The sequence below is a fragment of the Ochotona princeps genome, chromosome 2 (assembly GCF_030435755.1).
Source record: "Ochotona princeps isolate mOchPri1 chromosome 2, mOchPri1.hap1, whole genome shotgun sequence".
NCBI lineage: Eukaryota > Metazoa > Chordata > Mammalia > Lagomorpha > Ochotonidae > Ochotona > Ochotona princeps.
The window spans coordinates 48,914,099-48,938,779 of NC_080833.1; the positions used below are offsets into that span (position 1 = coordinate 48,914,099).

General features: G+C 40.9%; 1 protein-coding gene across 1 annotated transcript in view; it reads right to left on the reverse strand.

The window, feature by feature from the left end:
• The window catches only part of C2H1orf87 (chromosome 2 C1orf87 homolog), a 70,198-nt gene that overhangs the window by 9,610 nt on the left and 35,907 nt on the right, over positions 1–24,681 (reverse strand). Inside the window, exons 7-8 of the mRNA XM_004588809.4 lie at positions 22,414–22,511; positions 5,557–5,621 (exon numbers count right to left, since the gene is read on the reverse strand). Coding sequence (XP_004588866.2) covers positions 5,557–5,621; positions 22,414–22,511 — 163 coding nt within the window. The remainder of the gene's footprint in view (positions 1–5,556; positions 5,622–22,413; positions 22,512–24,681) is intronic.

Consider the following 24,681-nt stretch of genomic DNA (forward strand, 5'->3'; position numbering starts at 1 on the left):
GATGCATTTTTGAAGATCCCTTGTATGTGTGAGTTTCAAAATATTTTGGCACCAACATAAATTTATATTTTAGTTTTATTTTGCATTAATTTTCGGAAATATGTCTCTATTTGTTTTGCAATTCCCTGTCATTACCACACAGTGTTCTGGAAGACTCTGTTTCAGTGTTCTCTGCACATTTCAAGTATCTCATCTCTCTCTCTACAGCCCACCTCCCCACACACATACACAAAGCTTCTTATTTGGGTCTCACAACAGTTATTAAAATGATTCAGTTAGTACATTTTAAACAAAAAGTAGAGTTAGGTATCGTAATGTCGTGATTTAGAGCATTTGCAGAAGTTCTGAGGCCAGATACCTTGGTTTGAATTCTGGCTCCTTACTTTACTAACTGCATGAACTTAGGTAACTTACTGTCTTCTCTGTACCCTGGTTTCTACTCTGTAAATTGAGCATAGTGACACCTATAGGATATTGTGATAATTAAGGAAACTAAAAATTGTAAACAAAGTCTCTGGAACATAGCAGTTTTTCAACAAATGCTTAAAAACACAGTCATTTATGTAAGGAAGTTAAGTAAGTAAATTCACATATCAGATTTAAAAGCATTTTGTTAGACTAATTTTTAAAAATTTTGCCTATGCATTGCTAGGATTATTCTCTCTCCCTTTCTTGATGGAGAAAGACAATGTGGTTTCATAACATTCTCTGATGACCTATTGCCTAGCATTAGAGAAGAAACTCAATAAATAAATGATTATGTGACCTTACTTGATATTTGGGAAAATAAGTCACTGAATATATGTTTTTATTTAGTTATTGCTGACACTGAGGCACAGATATCTGAGCCATCCCTTATGTCATATACAGGTAGAGCAGCCAGAATGTGAAATGAAATGATACCAACAGGAGTGTGGCAGGCAGTGGTTTTACATACTGTTCCTCAGTGTCAGGTCCAGTGTGAGTTCTGATGAAAGCCACTTAGTGCAGCCACTTCAATGCACATCTTATTTGATATTTTGAAAATCTAAATCGTCATGGAATCCCATCATCATCTAGTAGCTTTGGCCCCTGCTTATCTCATCCAGTATGCTAAAGAAAAGCTTTTTCATTATTTTAGGAGGAAAAAAGTTCAGATTACTCTTATTCTCAGTGATTGATAGTTGAAGGGATTCTATAAGCAATATATGGCACAAAGGTAAACAGATGTATTTTAGTGTCAGACCTGAATGCTAACTCTAACGCTTCCTTTCACCAACTGAAAGTCTGTGGATTACAATTATATCATTTTTGAACTTATAACAATCTGTATTAATACTGTGGAGATAAAAATGAAACATAAGGGAAGTGCTCAATATAAGGTATTATTATATGCTTTTGTGTGATTATTAAATGACCATTAGAAAATTTCCAAGAGGGTTCGGTGTGATAGTGTAGTGGTTAAGGTCCTCACCTTGCACGCACCAGGATCCCATACGAAAACCGGTTCTAATCCCGGTGGCCCCACTTCCCATCCAGCTCCCTGTTTGTGGCCTGGGAAGGTAGTCGAGGATGGCCCAAAGCCTTGGGACCCTGCACCCACATGGAAGACCTGGAAGAGCTCCTGGCTCCCGGCTTCAGATTGGTTCGGCTCTGGCCATTGCGCTCACTTGGGGAGTGAATCATCAGACAGAAGATCTTCCTTTCTGTATATCTGCCTTTCCAATAAAAATAAATAAATCTTAAAAGAAAAAACTTTCAAGAAAAGAGAAATATGTACTAATTATAATGTGCCAGGCATTTTCCTGGGAATGGTTCAGTGAATTTTGAGTTTTAGAGTAAGAGCTAGATCCTAGATTGTTTTGCAGTGCTCTTCCTCTCTACTGTGCATTTCAAGAAGTCCCGTTAGGAGGAAACACAAGTCAGCCCACTTCATCATTTATTAGCTTCCCTTTGCCCTTTGTAATATCTAATGGCATATGCAAAGGTAATAATCGTATATGTAAAATTTATTTGAAAATTCTGAGACAGAGCTCATTTTCCCTTTCTAACTCAGGATGGATAACTAATAGCCATCTGTCTCATCTGCCAGTTGAAGATTTGTTCTGGAGGAAATAAGCCAAGCAGGTTTCTAGAAATTTCCAGGTGTTGTAAGGGGCAGGTTTTACGTGGCCTCCAGTAAAATCCTGGTGATCACATAGCCAGGCCTCTTGGTTATCCCAACTAATGAATTGAAATCAATGATTCTCAGTGCATCCTGAGTATTAGGCCTACTTGGGGAGCTTTAAATATTTCTAAGCCATCCTGCAGACAAATTAAATCAGAATCTCAGGGGCCAAAATCTAGTTTGGTACTTAAAAAAATTCCCTAAGAGGTTCTAAAGTGAAACGCCACAGTAGAAAGCAATGTGTTTAAGTAGAGGTTTTTGGCCTCATCAGACCTACTGAATGAAGCATTTGTGAGAAGAAAACATAAGCTAAAGGTCTATAAATGACACATTTTTGATAAAATCTAATGAATAGCCTTGGGAAGGAGAAATTCTTCCCCTTTGACAGATGAGGAAATTGAGGCAATGGAGATTTTAGTTACTTGATTAGGAAAACAAGAGGTAGGGTTAGGTCTGTTATTCTTTTATTTACTCAACAATCATTTGTTAAGTCCCTGCTATATGTTAGACACTGTCATAGGAACTTAATACAGCAATGAACACAACAAATTATTTCTTCTTATAGAATGTGCTTTCTATAGCTGAGGGCAAACTTACACATAAAACCACACCAGGTACTGGGGCTCGCATCGTGGTGCAGCAAGTTTAGCTGCTGTTTGCTATGTCAGCATCCCATACTGGATTGTCTACTCAAGTTCTACCTGCCTTGGTTTTTGAGCCATATGAGAAATCAGCAGAATATGAGCCAAGCACTGGTGCCAATACCAGCCACATGGAAGACCTGGATGGAGTTTCTGACTCCTGATATGAGCTGGCCCAGGACTGGCTATCACAACTAGCTGGGGAGTGAAATATGCAGATGAAAGACCTCTCTATTCCTCCATTTCTCTTTCCTTCTCTTTTTCCTCCTCTGTCAATGTCTTCTAAATAATTGTTTGAAAAACAATGCCAGGTAGTGATACGTGCAAAGAGCATGACCAAAGCTAGTTATAAGGATAGAAAATAATGATAGTTGCTATTTGCAAAGGGAAACAAGGGAATGTGACACGAAAATATCTGGTGAAAGGTAGCTGGGGAAAAACTATTCAAGGAAAATAATCACAGAAAAGGCAAAGATGAAGCATGGATGAAGTATGGACACCTGGTACCTTCAAGCAATGGCTGAGAGGAGAGCCTGGCTAAGACACAGTGCAAACAAAAGAGCAGTGTGTTAGGTGCAGGGCCAAGAGGCCTCATCAGCATGCCACACAACTGCAGTTAACTTGTTTCTCCCCCACTTCCCTCCCATTCACTCTCCTCCTCTCACTTCTTTTCTATCCTCCCCTCTTTTTCCTCCCCCCACTCCTCCTTCCCAACCCTGCCCACCTTTTCACTTTCCTTTCTTTACTTCGTAAAGTGAGTTGTCTCACATTTTGGTTTTTCTTGGTATGTGGCTTGCTCTCTTTCTGCTTCTCTGCAACCAAGGGGTCCTGACAGAAACCTGCATCACACTTTTTGGACTTTCTAGGGATGAGGATCATGAATAAAATAAACCTTTTTTCTTTATGTCTTACTCAGCTTCAGATGTTTTGTCATACATCATAAGAGAGATGAACATATCATGCAAAGTGTTTAAGTTACGCAAACACCAGGTGAAGGAAACCAGAAGGTCAGAAAGAAGGTCAGGTTGAGGAAACAAGAAGGTCTTGCTTCTGACATTCGAATGGCTAGATGAAATCATGTCCAGAAACCTTTGCTGATGCCATGTTTTTCATCTGAATAAATCAAAATCTCTTTATTGTGTAGGTCAATGAGTTATTTTGTCTGTCCCTTTGACAATACAGGTTCCAACTAATGATTATTATGGATACTACTTTCCTCAAAAAAAAAAAAAAAATGGAAGCCAACTCTCTACCATTAGCTGTGTTTTCTTGAGTAATCAGTTTTTTAAAAAGCTTTATTTATTTTTATTGGAAAGGCAGTATACAGAGAGGAGAGACCGAGAGGAAGATCTTCCGTCTGATGATTCACTCCCCAAGCGGCCGTAACGGCTGGTGCTGAGCCAATCCGAAGCCAGGAGCCTCTTCCGGGTCTCCCACAAAGGTGCAGGGTCCCAAAGCTCTGGGCCGTCCTCGACTGCTTTCCCAGGCCACAAACAGGGAGTTGGATGGGAAGTGGAGCTGCCGGGATTAGAACCGGCACCCATATGGGATCCTGGTGCGTGCAAGGCGAGGACTTTAACCACTAACGCCACCATGCCAGGCCTGAGTAACCAGTTTTGAGAAAGAGTTTGGTGAAGTGGATAAGTGAGCTTCTGAGGTACTTTCGGCTCCATTTATATTTTCCCCCAATGGCAGCCATGCTGCAGATCTGTTCCCTGCTTTTAACATCTTTCTGTCTCTTGTTCATAGGTACTTCATTGAAGGATTGAAACTTGGAGCCACAGTTGATTTTTGTAGAATGCTACTTTAGTTTTTAAACTATAACCATATTTGGAGTACTGGTGATTTATTATGGCAGTCCTGTGAAAGGGAAATTAGACTAGCCATGCAATGTTTTCACTCTTTCAGCCTTCTGATACTTGTATGATCAATGCCCTATAATGACTTCCCTCTTTTTTAAATACCTAGACCCACTCCCACCAGCTCAATGTGTGTGTGTGTGCCATGTACTTTTATCCAAAAGATCCCAGTAAATGCTCGAATGGGTTTTGTATATGGAGAAACTACGAAAGCAGATCAATATCAATGCATATTTTTCACTTCTCACAATCTCAAAATATTTTATACAATTCATCTTTATAATTTTACTTAATGAGATGTCTTGAAAATTCAGTCATGTTATTTTACAGTCATGGTAAAGTTTCACTAGCTGGTTCCTGTGGGATACTTTCATTGTTTTCATCTTCTAAAAGTATTTACAAAAAAATGCTGCATTTAACATTCACATACAACTTGGACTCTTTTTGGTGGGCTATCAAGTAGAATAACTACTTAGCTGCAAGGTTTCCAAACTGTACAACTAAAATTGTATTGAACAGCTCTATTGAATAATACCAAGTCCTTTTGTTGGTGTGCTGTGTTTGTCTTCAAGGACTGCCACTAAGAAAATGCCTTATGACACAATTAAACCCATAATCACATGAATAATGCCAAGTCCTTCTGTTGGTGTGCTGTGTTTGTCTTCAAGGACTGCCACCAAGAGAATGCCTTATGACACAATTAAACATATAATCACATCTTTATGATCAGCTGGACTAAAGGAATCGCTGTTGAGGTGATTCTTACTCTCATTTTTCCTTCACTGGTGATTCATTTACATTTTGGAAAGGAATGGAATGAAACCTAACAATCATTCAAGCTAAGTATCACAGTTAACAGGACCTGTGGGAGATAGAATGTCATAAAGAGTAATGAACTAATACAGCTCACCTGTAGGCAAATAGGATGACAAATCAGAAGAGGCTCTGCTCAGCAACTCAAGAAATTTCTGCCATCTGTGCAAATAAAAGAATCAATAGTGGTGATCCATCTCACCATCCTGGAAGAAGGTACAGTAAAGCTTAAAGTTTATGTGTGTATTAATACCAAAGGAGCCTTTGTCATTTAGGGATGAATGTAGGAAAGAGAAGGTATTTTAGGTGTCTGTCATAGGAAGGTCTTTGATAAAGGGAATCAGGTGCCCATGGTATTATTGCAAGACTAGTTGGATGGAGGTAAAGGTCTGCTGCTGAGCTCAGGGTTAGGTCTCCGAAGATACAAATCAGAAATCAGGGGGCCCTATGAAATATCTGATCGATGTTTCAGTGGCACCTCATCATGATGTTAGTAACCAAGCAATGCCAAGGCATTCTGGCCAGAGGAAAAAAAATAATTCATCATCATCCCATTTCAGCTCCACTTCTTCCCTTCAAACCTCGTACAAATGTATCTTACTAGTGGAACTTGTTCGTTTCTAGAATGTTTGTGTCAATGGGGTTTCACTAATGTTCTATTTGGCCTTCACAAGCAAGGGGAAGATGGCAGCATAGGAAACATAGAAAGGGAAAGTCAAGGCTGTCAAGTGCAAGTACAACATGTTTAGTGACTTGCTTAAGCAGAAAACATACAGAGCAACATGTCTGTAAGAGACATTCAGGTAGCCATTTAAGACCTAAATTATTTTAACAAGCTTTAATAGTGAAAATTGCTTGTGTTTCCTTTAACATCCTAAGGTGGTTTATTTGTAAAAACTTGCTTATTTTCTCTGGAATAAGAGATATCCAGTTTCCTTTTTGATATAATATGAATGAAAAAACAATGTCCCACACCGTGCCATAGCCAATATGGGACTACTTTCATTTAATTATTTTCTCTCTTTCCCTTATTTTCTCCCTGTCATCTCATCCACTCTCTGTCTCTACCTCTATCTGACCTTAATGTGTGATTCAAGTCCTTCATGCAGTATCATTTTCAACTAATTGATGAATTATTTCACATCCTGTTAACTATTTCTTTTTACTAATGCTAGAAAAAAATAGATCATTTTCTACACTTGGTCTTAGCCAAAAGGCCGAGAAATGATAGAACAGATAATTTTCAAAGGTTCATTGTGATTTAGTCTACAAAGCTATGATTTCCTTTCGGTATCTGAAGCATTTATTTACTTATGTAGGTCTTGCATTTTGGAATTTTCTCTTAATTAAGCCCCAATGAGGATGTGTTAACATTTCATACAGTCCAACATATGAATTCCAGTGATTTCTTTTGGCTCTGCTTGCTGCTCACTTTGACCTGCAGTACAGGATCAGATGACAACATCCATCATACCTGATGCTTCTTAGTCATTCTCCAGACACTCCTTGGTAGCATGCAGGGGAGATCTTCAAACCACCCTTGTTGGATATAAGACTATCCTAAATTTGGGATAGTGTGCCTAAATTTACATACTCCTCAGCACATACAACCACCAACAACTTCCCTCTCTCTGCAGTAGCCACCACACCTTTATTTTTGGGAATTGCACTTCTTCGGATGCAAACACATAGCTAGACCTCCCCCTTTGCATCTCACCTCAATTTTCTTTGTTTTTCTTTTAAGTTGGTTCTCTGAGTAGGTACAGCTAAGTATGTGGTTAGTACACCTGTATGCATGCTTGGACAGGAGATGGAGGGTTGAGAAGGGAAGGATTCAGTTGCTCAGAAAGCTACATTTGCATGAATTGCTACTTGTTTAACAGATGAGAGCTTCAAATCAAAGAGACAAAACATCTACTGCCTTCAAAATTTCTCACAGAGTGACCCGGTGTGATGGCTCAGTGAGCTACATCCTTGCCTTGAATGTATCAGGATCCAATGCAGGCCTTGGTTTGTGTTCTGGCTGCTCACCTTCCCATCCAGCTCCCTGCTTGTGACCTGGAAAAGCAGTAGAGGGTGGCCCAAGGCTTTGGGACACTGCACTGTTTGGGAAACCTGGAAGAAGCTCCTGGTTCTTGGCTTCAAATAAACTTATCTCTGGCCACTGAGACGATTTGGGGAGTGAACCAGTAGATGGAACATCTTCTGTCTCTCATTCTGTCTGGAAGTCTAGCTTTCCCATAGAAAGAAATAAATCTTTTTTAAAAGACTTATGCAATGTAATGACCTATGTTTATAAGAAAATTCCCACAGAGAAGCAGGAAAAACTGAGACCAGGGAACGCATTGATTTTCTGACATCTCACTTATTCCTTCTAGATTCTGATATTAAAGTTCTTATCATATGCTGCTCATGTGTTTTTGTCTATATTCATAGTGATTTTATTCAGGGACTGTTAAGCAAATGTATTGTTATAATGTTTGTAAACACCCAACTATATTAAACACTCAAAATGTGGGAAATTTTTTTGAAACATTTTATAATGAAGATGGAATTAGTAATGGGGGGCAGGTTCCTCTATGAGGGAACAATGCTGAGGATTCACTTCTGGTCAGACTACCAGAGTCACCAATTAGATCCCATAATTTGAAGAGTTAATCATTAGGGCATTGACCTTATAATCCTGTAATCCTATACTATAGTTGAAGCTGCAAAATATGTTTGAAGAGGGAGGCACATAGAAAGGATATTCCCAAAGAAACATTTACCTTGAGGAACCATTCTAGGGAGCCAAGCTATTTTATGGCCTGAATGTTTATGTGTCCCTGAAATACATGCATTAAAGCCCTCATTTAAAAGGTAATATAAGATGGGACCTCAAGGAAGTGGTTAGGTCATGGTCATGGAGGCAGAGACTACATGAATGAGCTTAATTTCTTACAAAAGAGGCCCAGGAGAGATCCCAAGGCATTTCCCCCTCTCCTCCCACTGTGAGGACACAGTGAAAAGAAAACATTTTGAGTGGGTATGTATTGATTTTGCCTTCTCAAATATGAATAAACATTTAAAATATTTATTTAAAAGCAGCTTTAAAGTATTTATTTAAAATACTTATTTACTTTTTTGAAAGGCAGTTTAATCAAGACAGAGAGAAATATCTTCTATCTACTTCTACCTACTTCTTTCTAGTTTCCATCTTCAAACAAAACAGCCACTGTGGCCAGAGTTGGGTCAGACTAAATCTTGGGTCTCACATATGGATGGTATAGATCCAAGTACCTGGACCACTATCAGTTACTTTTCCAGGCACATAAGCTGGGAGTTGGGTCTTAGAGCAGCCAGATCTTGAACCAGAGTTCCAATAAGGAATATGAGCATTACAAGTAGTAGCTTAGCTGGTTGTGTCACAAAAGAGGTTCCCCAGGCCAGAAATTAGATGGTCATGTTATTTAACATTTTCTTTATGCAGTCAGTAGTTGATGCATATTTGGGCTGTTTTTGTATCTTAACTGTTGTGAATCGAGCTGTAATAAACATGGGGGTAGCAGAGAATTAGACATGTAAGTGCAAATAAATTGAAGGTATATTATCACACAATTTGCAAGAAAAGAGGAAGAATGAAGGGCTGGAAATACTGTGTTCTTAAAATTATGTCTTTGAAATACATGAATTCTGTCTTCTTTATGTTTATAAAAAAAGAAAAAAAAGAAGAATCAGTCATCACCCCATTTTCACAGCCAGTGAATTCCAGAGTCCAGGTTTTCATCTAGGATATGTGATTCCAGAGTGCATGCTGCTTCTTCCTGTAGGTAGGACTGAAGAGGTAGTGGGATGGCTGAAGAGGTAAGAAACTCTAAGCTCCAGGCTTCTTCAGATCATGCCTGTTCTTTGAGCTTTTATTAAAAATCATTTCATTCTAGATCTATATCCTATACTTTTTTTTGGAGGCTTAAAGGAAAGAGCAAATGATAGCAAGCTACTGAAATCCAAAATCAGATTCACCAGCAAATGCAGCTGGGAACTCAGCTCTGGTATTCATGCAGTTATTACAGAGTCCCTGTGACTAGTCAAAGAACTTTCATCTCCTGATGATCTTTTTAGAACTTATATGTGCTATACTGTATGATTTAGAAACAAAATTCTGAATCTAGAGAGTTTACATTCAGTTTACTAATATATTGAATGTACTGGAGAAGTCATTTATCAAATACATTTTGCTTTTAACCACTCTAGGACTCTGTGCTTGGGTTTTGTTATTTGAGAAATAATGGCACCTGCTTCATGGGGAAGTTGCAAGAATGAAAATTTAATATTTTTAAAGCATTTAAAACATTACTTGGACTATGACAAGCACCATAAAAATGTTTAAAGTGATAATGATAATAACATTATTAGTAATAGTAGCATCCGGAAGTGAATAACCAGGTCCAATTTCTATGTAGTAGTCAATGTGCAAATTCCTGTCACTTCCCTAGTAGCTTGTTGCCTGAAATCACTATTTTTAGTCCCTTTTAGAACATTGCTGAGGGCCCGGTGGCGTGGCCTAGCAGCTAAAGTCCTCGCCTTGAACGCCCCGGGATCCCATATGGGTACCGGTTCTAATCCCGGCAGCTCCACTTCCCATCCAGCTCCCTGCTTGTGGCCTGGGAAAGCAGTTGAGGACGGGCCAGAGCTTTGGGACCCTGCACCTTTGTGGGAGACCCGGAAGAAGTTCCTGGATCCTGGCTTCAGATCAGCGCAGCACAGACCGTTGTGGCTCACTTGGGAAGTGAATCATCAGACGGAAGATCTTCCTCTCTGTCTCTCCTCCTCTCTGTATATCTGACTTTGTAATAAAATAAATAAATAAATCTTAAAAAAAAAAACATTGGTGAGACTGTCCAAGCCTGTTGAAATACTGGCCACACCTTAAAGCGCGTGGCACAAGATTAGTTAGAGAACAACAAGGAAAGCTTAGAACCAGACAGGAAACAGTCAGCTTGGACTCACACATACACTTACTAGGTAGGACAGAAAGTTTAGTTACTCCTCACTAAGGTATTGAAGATTTCTCTGCACACCCCTCCTAAAACTGTTCAGTGACTCAACTGTTGACATATGCCTTGTTAGAGTTATAAGTCAGTTTGGGCTATCATAAAATCTGCCAAGCTCAGTAAAAATTATGCTTCAACACTATAAATTGCTGAATACAAAAATGAAATAGACATGAGACAGCTCAATAGTACCCTATGGCCATTTTAAGGTGTATAGCAGCTGGTTGTGTATAAACTAAAACTGAAATGTCAATAAGGTACTCATAGGATGTGGTTAAGAACTTGTATTTTCTAACATATTGGTCTCTCAATACCATGTCACTTAATTGCATAATGTTGTAAATTGTTATTAATGTTATGTTGTGGCTTTCCATTGGAAGGGATGATATTCTGCCAGCTCTGCTTTCAGACCAGAGATGGTCTCCCCAAGAAACTGTTGAACTTATCTGGACAATAAGATGCTGGACTCTATGCATGATACATGCTTGCAATGGAAGAATCATGACCGGATTTGAACTGTAATACTGCAACAAGGTGGAGGAATCCACCGGGGTGGGGGGAAGGCATGAGGAGGGGTTGGGGGGAATCCCAGAGCCTATGAAACTGTGTCACAAAATGGAAAAAAAAAAACTTCCAATAGAGAACGTTTTACCTGTAGGTTCCCACCCAGCAAGAATATTTAAAATCCCAAGACCGTTCCTCAGATCTTCGGTGTCTCTCCTCTTCTTTCAAGAGGCACCCCAACTCCTGGCTCCTCCCTCTTCTCTCTCCCCACTCACCTGGTCACTTCACAAATAAAACTTCTCTGTCTGCAACTGCCTCTTGGCTATTTATTTCAATATTAAACTGAGGAAAGACCCCACCGAGCTTTTCTGGTAACAATTGCTGAATCAAACACCTCATGTTTCCTTTATCTTCTAAAATCCTCTGGCTGATGCTGGGATTAGCAAAGCCAGTCTTTTTCAATCTAATTGTACTGTCAATAATGGGCCAGATGTGTATGAGAAGTCTTTCTCGTGGCTGTGTCAATTGCTCCACTCTATTCAGGAAGCTTCCACAGCCTTCATTATTTATCCCTTTTCCCCAACCCAATTTGGCATGTGTGCGTGTGTTTTAAACTGGCTTGAAGCATTTAATTTTGCCAATACAATTTTAGAGTATTAGTTTGCCTCCTGTTCTCTTTTTGCCCTCCTTAATTACCATTTATTACAAAGTCACCCAGAAACATTAAATGCAAATTCTGACTTACATGTTTCTGGCCAAGAACAGGGATAATAATTTCCATCCAACACAACCTGAACTCATTTTACATAAGAGTGATTCAGAGTAGATTTTAAATCGTAATCAAGTCTTTCTTGAAATCGCCTTACCCTGGCAATCATTCACTAATGTCTTTGCTAATTGGTAGCCAAACAGCAGAAATCAAAATCTCAATGTTAGAAGAAAGTAACAACAACAACAACAACTACAAAAAAAACGTTGTTACAGGGCTCACAAAATTTGCTCCTCTTGTCAGCTCTTGCAACGTGACAGTTTAAGAAGAGAACACAACTCATTTTGTTTGGTTAGATGGGGCTAATCCCACATCACCCTAATCCCTCCTGATGTTTTATTGATTCTAAAGGACATTTAATCAGAAAACAGCTCAGCACTAGAATCCTGCTAATTAGCAAGCAGCCACATTCCAAATGGGTTCCCAATTGAACAGCAGATTAATGGACAATATGTACTAAAATAATGATTGTGCATTCAGCTCCTAAAATGTGTGTCTAAATTGCATCTTTAATCTCTTAAGGATATAGGTTTGATACAAAGTCTTTAACTGAATGAATTTAACTCAACAGAAGAAGCTTTAGCCAATGAGTGTTTAAGGATGAAACAAGTTTATCTCTTGAAAACACAATTCTTCGCTTATCATGGTTTTGGTGTCCTTGAATATTCAAAAGTCAAAGACAGGTGAATAACAAATCTGTATGCTTCTCGAGTTGCACAAAAATAATGGAAAATTGACGATGTTAATAGAATAACAGGGAGTCTATTTTCCTTTATTTTTCATTCTGTCTCTTGGGCTTACATTCTTGACTTCTGGGTTCTTGGCTTGTTGCCATACATTTCTTAAATATTTATTTTAGCTATTTAGAAAAGAGAATGACAAAAGGAGAGATTGTCTATCTTCTGGTTCACTTCCCAAAAAGCTTCAACACCTAGGGCTAGGTCATGCTCCTTCAGGGTATCCCATCTCCATCTGTATATCCCAAGTGGATGACAGTGGCCCCAGTACTGGGTTCATCTTCTACTGCTTTCCCAGACATATTAGCAGGCAATGAATTGAAAATGGGGCAGCTGGGATTGAACCAGTGCTCTGTAATGGGTTGACAGTGTCATAGGTGATAACGTGCAGTAAGTAGCATAACATTAACTCCTGTTTCTCAATTTTAAAAATATATTTATTTTATTTACTTATTTGAGAAGCAGAAAGACAGGAAGAAGGAGTGGGAAGAGAGAGAATGTATATCAGTTGGTCCACTCCCCAAATGCCTTGGACAGCTGGCCTAGGGTTAAGGCTATAGCTAAACTCTTGGGCCTTTATCTAGTCCTCCCCACATGGCTGACAGGAAACCAAATACTTGTGCCATTGTTGCCTTCAGGATCTACATTAGCAGGAATCTGGCATCAGCAGCAAAGGCAGATATTGAACCAAGACACTGGTGTGGAATGGTGTTTTGATTGGCAGTTTAAATACAGAGTCAGCAACATTTAATCAACCAGTATCTACTGAGGCTCTGCTGGGTATAGGTTACAATGTGAAGTTTATTACTTTATTTTTCTCTCTTTAAATTGATGCTTTTCTGGAATTCCCAATATTAGCTTCTTAGGTTTGCTACTTGGTTCTTTGCTTATCTTTTTCAAATATTTATTTCATTTTTATTGGAAAGTCAGATATATACAGAGGAGGAGAGACAGAGAGTAAGATCTTCTGTCTGCTGATTCACTCCCCAAGTGACCACAATGGTTGGTGCTGCACTGATCCCAAACCAGGAGCCAGGAACTTCCTCCACCTCTCTCAGGCAAATTCAGGGCTTTGGGCTGTCCTTGACTGCTTTCTCAGGCCACAAGCAGGGAACTGGATGGGAAGTGGAGCTGCCGGGATTAGAACCGGCACCCATATGGTATCCCAGGCGTGTTCAAGGCGAGGACTTTAGCTGGTAAGCCATGGCTCAAGGCCCTTTTGCTTGTCTTTTGCTGTTACAGCTTAACCACCCTCTCACCTTAATCAATCTGTGCCTATGAATTTGAAGGAGAAATCCTCTATCAGAAGCTGGTCAATTGAAATTTATTGGGGAGGTTCAGCTTCCTAAGCTTTTTATTAACTTATTCATTGATGTCCCGAATCCAGTTAAAATATCAAATCATTTATTGAATACCTGCTATATGGCAGTTACTGCACTAGACACTTGAAATATAATTGAATAAAGCAAAGATAGTTTTATGCCATGGCTGACAAAGATAATAACAATAATTGATACAATAAGTAGGCAGCTCATTTAATTGATTAGAAACTTGTTAGTGTTTAGAAGAAAACAAGCAGGGAGCAATTTAAGCAGAGGAAAAGATGGGAAACAAAAGTTTAAGGGTAGTTGCAGGCACCGGTCTCCCAAGGATTAACTCCACAGCTTAGCTTGTTTCTCAGAGCATAACAGGATTGGTAATTTTGGCCTGATACATCTAGCCACTGGCTTAACCGCAAGTTCCTGCTTCCTATTTGTCAAGTTATCTGCCAAGGGATTGGATAAAACTCAAGGGATTTAGGGTGGCCACTAGAGGATTGGATAAACACTGGGAGGAACTGAAGGGATTTAGGGTTGCCACTACTGGGAGGAACTGAAGGGATTTAGGGTGGACACTACTGGGAGGAGCTAAGCAGAGTATAAAAGAAAGTCTGGAGTTGCAATAAACATCAATCTGTCATCGATCGGCATTCGGTGTACTGCGTGTTGCCTTGTCTTGTCTCTCTGCGTTGTCTGCGTTGCAACCCTAGTCCCTCCGCTCAGCTCGGATTACGTGGCGACGCGGGCGTTGCCAACATCTGGAGGTTCCCACCGAGATTGAGAAAGAGAGGATACGACGAAGGGTCGTCCCAAGAGGCTGGCCAGCTGATCCAGGTAAGTGGGACGTATTGTAAGTCTCTGCTAAACTGGTAGGAGAGGGAGTTTCATTTTGAAATAGAGTCAGGTTTTAGTCTTATTTTGAAATATAGTTAGGTTTTAGACTTATTTTGAAATATAACTAGGTTTTGGATTTATTTTGTAAGTTTTCGATTAATTTAGAAGTATAGTCAGGTTTTAGATTTATTTTGAAGTATAGTGAGGTCTTGGTGTTTAATTTATCCGTTGAAAAGGACGATAAAATGGGTTCTGCCTTCTCACGGGATAAATTGGCCACCGAGCTTGAAGAACTTCTACGTCAACTGGGGATGCCAGTTAAATTTAAAATGATTAGAAATTTTGTTAAAGCCATTCAATCTAGCAGTCCTTGGTTTATTGTTTCAGGCAACTTCAATATTCCCGATTGGGAACAGGTTAAGGCCAATTTACAATCCTGTTTACAAAAAGACCCAGATAATTTCCCCATTGTTAACTTTTCTTTGTGGCGCTTAGTCCGTGATTCATTATTTACTGATAAAGTGAAAGTTGAGAGACAGTTAAGAGAAGTACAGACTACTTTTGAAGCAATCCAGGGGTGGGAAGTTCTACGGTCCTTGGAAGCCTGGAACGAGGTGGCCTCGAGTGAAACCACCCCGAGTGAGACCTCTTCTTTAGAGGAGAGTGAGGTCTCTTCTTTAGAGGAGAGTGAAGCCTCTTCTTCAGATGAGAACGAGGCCTCTTCCTCGGAAGAGAGTGAGGACAAACGAGATGAGGAGGCTTTCTTAAAGCGGAAAATTAAGGATAAGGAGAAGGTTTTCTTAAAGCGGAAAATTAAGGATAAAGAGAAGGTTTTCTTAAAGCGGGAAATTAGGGACATTAAAAGAAAGTTAAAGAAAGCAGGAATAGGTGCACGTTCCTCTGGCAAATTGTCCAGTTCAAGACCACCACCTTATGCCCCTAATTTTGTGACCCCTACCGCTCCTCCTGAGGAGGATGCCGCGGGCCATTCACCCAATAATTACCCCACACGGCCATGGAATGACGGCCTCACTGATCGCCGGTGGGTGGGGTTCGATGCTTCCCTGTAATAGAGGTCCCAGTTCGAGGAGGTCCCCCTCGCCGGGAGCATCAGCCCCTTCAATTTAAAGACCTCAAAAATGTAAAGCAGGCTGTTAAAGATTATGGTGCCCAGGCACCCTTTACTCTTGCACTCATAGAATCCTTTTTGAGTTTGAATCTTACTCCTAGTGATTGGATGCAATTGTGCCGCTCTGCTCTCGATGGTGGTGACTTTCTCCTATGGAAAGGGGATTTTCAAGATAGGTGCAGATTTTTTGCTGAGCAGAACGCGGCTGGGGGACACGCAGATCGAAGCCTTGAAATGCTTACTGGCACTGGACCTTTTGAGGGCATCCAACAACAAGTTAATTATGACCTAGGAGTTTATGCACAGATAGCAAATGCAGCCCTTGGAGCCTGGAAGGCCTTACCTAATGCTAATACAGGAGACCAGCTTTCCAAGGTCTTGCAAGGCCCTACAGAACCTTTTCAAGAATTTGTGGACCGTATTATGCAGGTTGCTACTAAGATCTTTGGTAACGTGGAACCAGCAATGCCAGTAATTAAGCATATAGCCTTTGAGAATGCTAATAAATATTGTCAGGATGCTCTCAGGTTCCACAGAGATAAGTCCCTGCATGATTATCTCAAAATCTGCAGACATATTGACTCCACCCATGCCCTTGGGCAAGTGATAGCAGCCGCTGTTCAACACCCTCAGCCCCACCCTAGGGCGCCTCCCAAAACCTGTTTCAGATGTGGACAGCCTGGACATTTTAAAAAACAGTGCCCCAAACTTCCGCGACAAGGAAGATCACCCCCAAGATCCTTGCAGGCCCCAGATCTTTGTCCAAGATGCCATAAAGGCTATCATTGGAGCAGTGATTGTAGGTCCAGATATGATGCCCAAGGCAATCCCCTATCGGGAAACGGGGTCAGGGGCCCGCTCCGGGCCCCCCAACCTCAGGTGTACGGAGCCCAGCAGACACCTGTAACTTCCGGAACAGCGCAGACTCCTTCCAGAGTCCCTCTCCCACGGCGAGGAGCACCGACATTTCAACCCTCCTCAGAGCAACACCAGGTAGCGCAGGACTGGACCTCTGTGCCACCTCTGGAGAGGTATTGACCCCGCTCCTGGGACCCCAACGGATAAAAACAGGAGTCAGGGGCCCCTTACCTAAGAATACCTTGGGCCTGATCCTAGGAAGAAGTAGTGCTACTATGCATGGAATCAGAGTACTCCCAGGAGTGATAGATGAGGATACTCCAGCAGAAATAGAGGTCATGGCAGAATCAGCCAAAGGCACTATAATCATTCCACCAGGAGCTAGATTTGCCCAGCTAATCTTGATCCCCAAGGTTCCAACTGACAACCCCATTCTTAAGAGAGATAGACAAGGAGGATTTGGACATTCTGGCCCCTTGGCATGTTGGGTCTCCGACATGCAAACCCGACCCACCTTACAGTTAGAGATAGAAGGGAGAAAATTCACAGGTTTACTTGATACCGGAGCTGATAGTACAGTTATATCCCAGGCACAGTGGCCAAGTTCCTGGCCATTAGAGGCCACCCCAACCGTTCTCCAAGGGATAGGAACTTCTCAGCCACAGAAAAGTGCCAGGTTGTTAAGGTGGAAGGATCAAGAGGGACATTCAGGAGTTTCCAGCCGTATGTCTTACCACATATTCCTATCAATCTGTGGGGACGAGATTTGTTGAGTGCCATGAATGTTGTATTGACCTCTCAACCTGTGCCAAATATGCTTAATAGACAGGGATACTTTCCTGGAAAAGGTTTGGGCAGACATCTTCAAGGTGACCCCCAACCAGTCTGTGACAGGGTTAAAAATTAGAGGCTGCAATTGAATTGGTAAAGGAACAGCTTGAGAGAAATTAAAAGAAGCCCATTGTTTACAGGCCTTTGCCTATATTTTAATATAACTCACAAAACAGGCATTCCTTATAATCCTCAGGGTCAAGCCATTGTCGAACGTGCCCTGGAAAGTTCAGCTTGCTCAGCTGACCCTTCAACTCCTGTGTGTCTGTGAAGTCAGTTTAAAGATAACTGGGGAATGCTCATCTTTCATTCGCCTTTTATGTAGCTCCTACAGAGCGCCATTGGCTTCGCCCTGCTAATGAGAATAAAGGCCAAGTAAAATGGAAAGATCTGGCCACAAATAAATGGCGAGGACCAGATCCAGTACTAACGTGGGGGCGAGGCTCTGTTTGTGTTTTTCCCCAGGATGAAGAAACACCTAGATGGGTTCCCGAGAGACTTACACGGCAAATCTCCTTGGCTCCAACTCAACATGATCCCACTCCTAATGATGTTCTTGCAGGATAGGAGACCCTGACAGCAGTGGTGCAACTTCCTGATATCCTGCCCATGGGATCTCCAGCTGCTCCCCGATTTACCATCATATATGTGTTACCCCTGTGAAATGGCATTTAACTGGCAGCATGGATGTTTCAGGAACAAAGCGGAATCTTGGCCATGAGGCTGATGGTCGTAGCCATGATTGCAGTACTGTTCACTCTTCTTTGCCGCCTATGCAGGCAATAAGCCTGGGAGCAGGTCATTATTTGACAAACCATGATGGATTTAGCTGTGGAAAACCCTAGTGCTGAACATGGTGTGATGGGCAGCCAGAGACGGGTAAGATCTGGCAGCGCTGATGACCAACCTAAGACAGGGATTCCCCAGGTGGGGCTCCCCATGACGGGTAAGGCGTCAACTGACTGCTGGACAACCTAAGACAGGCGTCCATTAAAAAAAACAAAAAAAGGGGGACATGCAGGCACCGGTCTCCCAAGGATTAACTCCACAGCTTAGCTTGTTTCTCAGAGCATAACAGGATTGGTAATTTTGGCCTGATACATCTAGCCACTGGCTTAACCGCAAGTTCCTGCTTCCTATTTGTCAAGTTATCTGCCAAGGGATTGGATAAAACTCAAGGGATTTAGGGTGGCCACTAGAGGATTGGATAAACACTGGGAGGAACTGAAGGGATTTAGGGTTGCCACTACTGGGAGGAACTGAAGGGATTTAGGGTGGACACTACTGGGAGGAGCTAAGCAGAGTATAAAAGAAAGTCTGGAGTTGCAATAAACATCAATCTGTCATCGATCGGCATTCGGTGTACTGCGTGTTGCCTTGTCTTGTCTCTCTGCGTTGTCTGCGTTGCAACCCTAGTCCCTCCGCTCAGCTCGGATTACGTGGCGACGCGGGCGTTGCCAACAGGTAGTTATGTGGCTGGTATTATGGTGCCACTGTTATGGTATTAACAAATACCACTGTTAAACTATTGTTGCAATGCCAGAATTCTTTTTAAGAGAAGAAGTTCAGGGCCCAGCATGGTAGCCTAGTGGCTAAAGTCCTAGCCTTGTATGCACCAGGAGCCCAAATAGGCATCAATTCTAATCCTGGCAGCCCCCCTTCCAACCCAGCCCTTTGCTTGTAGCCTGGGAAAGCAGTTGAGGACAGGCCAAATCCTGGGGACCCTGCACCCATGTGAGAGACCTGTAAGAGTCTCTAGGCTCCTGGCTTTGCATCAGGACAGCTCTGGCCGTTGTGGATGCTTGGGGAGTGAATCAGTGGACGGAAGATCTTCATCTCTGTATATCTCACTTGCCAATAAAAATAAAATAAATCTTTAACAACAGAAAAAGGGAATGAGTTCAAGTCTCAGCTACTACACTTCAACTCCAACTCCCTGCTGGAGCATCTGGGAATGCCACAGAGGATATCCAAGATGCTTGAACATCTGCCGCCTGCGTGGGAACCTTAATGGAATTCTTGGCTCCTGGCTTAGACCGGATCCAACTGTTCACACTGTGGCCACTCAGGAGTGGACTTTTGATAGAAAAATCTCCTCTTTCCTTCTCTCACTCTCTTTGTCACTGCCTCACAAATAAGTAAAATAATCTTTTTCGGTGTAGATCTTACCTATAGGTAGACAGCTGTAGGAAGGTCAGGACGTTAATGTGAGGATATTTGGCTTGGCAAGCTTTTAGATAGAAAAAAATTCAGAGGATTGTTGTTAAGGTGGATGTTTCCTTGATGTATTTGAGGAAAATGAAGAGCATAATGCATCCAGAGTATCATAACAAGTGAAGTTTTGCATGGAGTCTGAAAAATAATGGCAAACTCCTTACAAAGACTTTTATTTCTCTTCCATGTAAGTGAGATAAAGTGAGCTTTTGAGCACAGCAATGGTATGAACTGCTTTAGGATTTAAATATCTACTGAACTGAGGATAAAGTGGGGATAATGAAAGAAGCTGAGTTCAGTTTGGAAACTATTGTAATAATCTAGGAGAGCTATAATGATAGTTCAGGCAGGTTGTAGTTCAAAAACAACAGAGTGGTTAGGAAGTGACTGGATCCTGAATATATTCTGAACATAGAGAAGATTTATGAACAGATTAGTGAGTACAAGTTAAATTTCTGAACAAAGTCAAACATTATTGATATGCTATGTTTTAATAGTACTACATTTCATAATTTTTTTCCAGCTTTCAGTAATTTCCTCTTTGACCATCGGATGTATAGAAGTGTGCTTAATTTGGATGTTTTGAAGAATTATTTTTATTTTGGGCTTTTAATTTAGTTCTGAGGTGCCAGAGAACATATCTTGCATATTTTCACATCTTTTGAATATACTGGAACATGTTTTGTGGCTCAGCATATGGCTCACCTATTAAATTTCTATGCACACTGAAGAAGAATTTATATTCTGCTACTTGTGGAATGTTCCATAATGTGCACTTGGGTCTGGTTGGTTGGCTGTGTCTACTTATCTTTTATTCTTAATTTTTCTTTTAACTACTGGTAGAGGGCTATTGCTTTATCCAGCTATAATTGTGAATTGCTATCTGTTTCTCTTTTCAGGTCTGTGCTTATCCTTTGTGTCATTTGAAGCTATTGTATCGTGGGCATGAAGACTTACAGGCTCTATGTTCTTTTGATGAAATTGGCTTTCTCATGCCTCAGAATCAACTTTGTTCAATATGCCTGGAAGCCACTGCCGATTTCTTTAGTTCCATAAATCTTTTTTCATTCTTTTGGCTTGTCTATATATTTATATTTGTCATTGGTTTTTGTTGTTCTACTTAATTGGGTGTCTTTAATGAAATCATGAAGATTTCCTTATAAGTAGCACATTGGAATAATTTTTATTTAACGTAATTATTGGTATGATTGGGTTTTTAAAAATTTTTTTAAGATTTATCTATTTTATTACAAAGTCAGACATACAGAGAGGAGGAGAGACAGAGAGGAAGATCTTCTGTCTGCTGATTCACTCCCCAAGTAAGCGCAACGGTCTGTGCTACGCCGATCCGAAGTCAGGAACCAGGAACCTCTTCCAGGTCTCCCACACTGGTGCAGAGTCCCAAGGATTTGGGCCGTCCTCGACTGCTTTCCCAGGCCACAAGCAGGGAGCTGGATGGGAAGTGGAACCGCTGGGATTAGAACCGGCGTCCCTATGGGATCTTGGCGTGTTTAAGGCGAGGACTTTACTCACTAGGCCACGCCGCCGGGCCCGATATGATTGGTTTTAAATCCACCATTTTAAGGCTTGATTACTATTACCTGAACTCTTTTAATAACCTTTCCCTTGTTTTATATTTTCTTCGTCACTTGAGCACATTACTGTTCTTACTTTATCTTCTTCATGAACATTTTATTACATTCTTTCTTCTTCTTTTTTTTAAAGATTTATACATTTTATTACAGCTAGATATACACAGAGGAGGAGAGACAGAGAGGAAGATCTTCCGTCCGATGATTCACTCCCCAAGTGAGCCGCAACAGCCGGTGCGCGCTGATCCGAAGCCAGGATCCAGGAACCTCCTCCAGGTCTCCCACACGGGTGCAGTGTCCCAATGCATTGGGCCATCCTCAACTGCTTTCCCAGGCCACAAGCAGGGAGTTGGATGGGAAGTGGAGCTGCCAGGACTAGAATCGGCGCCCATATGGGATCCCGGGGCTTTTAAGGCGAGGACTTTTAGCCGCTAGGCCACGCCGCCGGGCCCACATTCTTTCTTTAAATAAAGATACACTGCATTTATAGACTAAGAACCTTATCACAGTATACTTTTATTTCCCTCTCATAGCACTGTATACTGTTGTGAAACACTGTACTTTTACCTATGTTGTAAATCTCACAGCACATTTTCCTTATTTTGTCCTTAAACCATTGTTAAGATTTATTTTTATGTGTTTGAAAGTCAGAATTATAGATGAAGGGAGAGACAGAGAAAGAGGGCAGTGGGGAGAGAAAGAGATTTACCGTCTGCTGACACACTTCCCCTATTGCTGCAACAGCTGGAACTGGGCCAAGGTGGAAGCCAGGAGCCTGAAACCCCACCTGGACTTCTCACGCAGGACCATCTTCCACTGCTTTTCAGGTGCATTAGCAGGGTGCTGGATCAGAAGTCAAGCAGCTGAGACTCCAACGAATGCCCATGTAGGATGCTAATATCACAGATTGGAACTTAATCTGATGCACAATGCTTGCCCACACTGGAAACCTTTTAAAGAGTGTTAGTCCAAAAGCATTAATCCTATCACTAGTTTTGTGCCTGATTGACCTCATTTAAACTTAATTACCTTCCAAATATCACCATACCTTAATTATAATCAAATTGAGAGTTAAAAGTTCACTAATGAATTTGTGAGTAACAGCCATTTAGTGTGAAACAAAAGTCAACTTACTTTATTTCATCTTGATAGCCCAGATCTTGATGAGCAAGCAATGTTTCCAGAAGACTCAAGGTCAGATATAAACCATGCTTCCCACATATAGCCCTCACCTAAAAATAAGGAAGGATTTGAAGATTCACTAGAATGAAATTAACATATGAATTCCACTCCCATAATTAGAACCTGTAGGATTTTGGCAAAAAAATAGTACCACTATTGAATTCCACTATTGAAATACCACTCAGGACAAGGATGTCCAACTGAAAGATTCTCATCAGCAAATGTTTATTTAGGTAAGACAGAGGTATAGTTTGTACTCTACAGTTATTATGCTTTCAAATGCCAATTTTCCATTTTCATCAGTCATAGAATGAGTGGTCAAAGCCTTGGGATTATCTACACATCATTATGTAGGTAAATAACAAATGACTTTATGTCATCTGCGGTCCCTAACAGAATTATATTGTTGAATTAGCTACCTATATTTTATACATACTTTATATGTGAGAAAACCAAGAGTAAAGACGTCAGATATTCCTTAATGTTGCAAAGCTAATAAATTATGGAACTTGTTGCAGAAACAAGATGCTAAATACATATTTCTTCACTCAATTAGCATTGCATTCAGCTTCTTCATATGTTGTAAATTTAGCACCAAGCCAGTTCAGTTTCGGGCTAGTTGGATAGGTGATATTTATTTATTTACTTATTTATTTTAAAGATTTTTGTATTTTTATTGGAAAGGCAGATATACAGAGAGGAGAGACAGAGAGGAAGCTCTTCTGTCCAATGGTTCATTCCCCAAGCGACCACATGGCTGGAGCTGAGTCAATCTGCAGCCAGGAGCCAGGAGCTTCTTCCACATCTCCCACAAGGATGCAGGGTCTCAAAACTTTGGGCTGTTCTTGACTGCTTTTCCAGGCGACAGGCAGGGTGCTGGATGTGGCGTGGGACTGCCAGGATTACCAGCGCCCATCCTGGCGCGTTCAAGGCGAGGACTTTAACCACTACACTATCATGTCAGGCTCCAGTAGGTGATATTTAGAGGCAAATACTGTGTACCAAACTTTTAGGAAGGTAATGACTGTTGTATGTGTTCAAAATAGTTGCTAAACATAGGCAGACTTTTGGATTTAATGGAACTTATTTTGGACACCAATTCTATTGTCTGTATGACTGCAGAGTTACTGTATCATTCTCTGATTATTTTATCTAGTAAATTAGGTAAGTATATTGTGCTTCACAGATTCTGTGAAGATTACATGACAAATTAAGATCCCAGAATGGTGTCTGCCTCTTAATAGGTATTCCATTAATGTTAGCTGAAATAAAGAGGAAGGACAGAGAAAAGGAAAAGGAGAGGAGGAAAAAGAGGATTAGTTGATCAGAGAGGTCAGAAAGGAATGGCTAGTGTTAAAACGTTTTTACAGAAAGTTCAGTATAGTGCCTGCATTAAGCAGACTCGTTATTCTGATGCTGTCTTACTTGGGAGCCCTTTTAACTTTGAAGGAATTGTCCCTCTAAGTGTTAAGGACAGGGAAATTACAGGAAAAGAGGACCAAGAAAGACAATCTCCCTTTTTGTCATACATCAAAGTTTTTCTGTTTGGGCCAAGCAGTGAGCAGAGGAAGATTTATTGAAGTAAAAAATCTGCTGCCACAGCAGTTAGAAAATGGACTCTAAAACAGGAAGACCCGAAAATCTAACTGAAGTGGAATCTTCTAAGCACATTTTTTTGAGGGGTGGGAAATGGAACAGCAACTAACAATCACAGGGGTGGGACAAAATTTATTAAAGGACAAGAATTGTAATCCTGCCTAGATTGTTCAAAATGAAAAGTCATCAGAAGATGTGATTGTAACTTATCTCTGTTCTCGTGATGAGCTGCAAACTCAGAAGGGTGAACTCATACCATGTCCTTGCTAATCCCATGATAAAACCGGAAACTCAGGAGCAGGATTGGTATTCTGTCTTTTTAAACAGCTTCTGGGCAGAAGCAAGCATCTACACTCTTTCAAAGAGATTCTTCCTTTCCTCATTCCATCACACGCCTGACCCTAACTACCTGTTAGCCCATGTAATTGTCACAATAGGGATAATGGATTTCTAGAACCACTTAAGAACTTATTGGAATATAAACTTTTAATATGCAAACAGTATAACCTGAGTTCAGACCAGAGAGTTAGGTGTCCAGTAACTGGTTAGCCAAGACAGAATACCCCAGGAGTCACTAAAGTTATTTAAACTAGCCAGTTCTACGCCTGTTCACTCTGCTTTCCT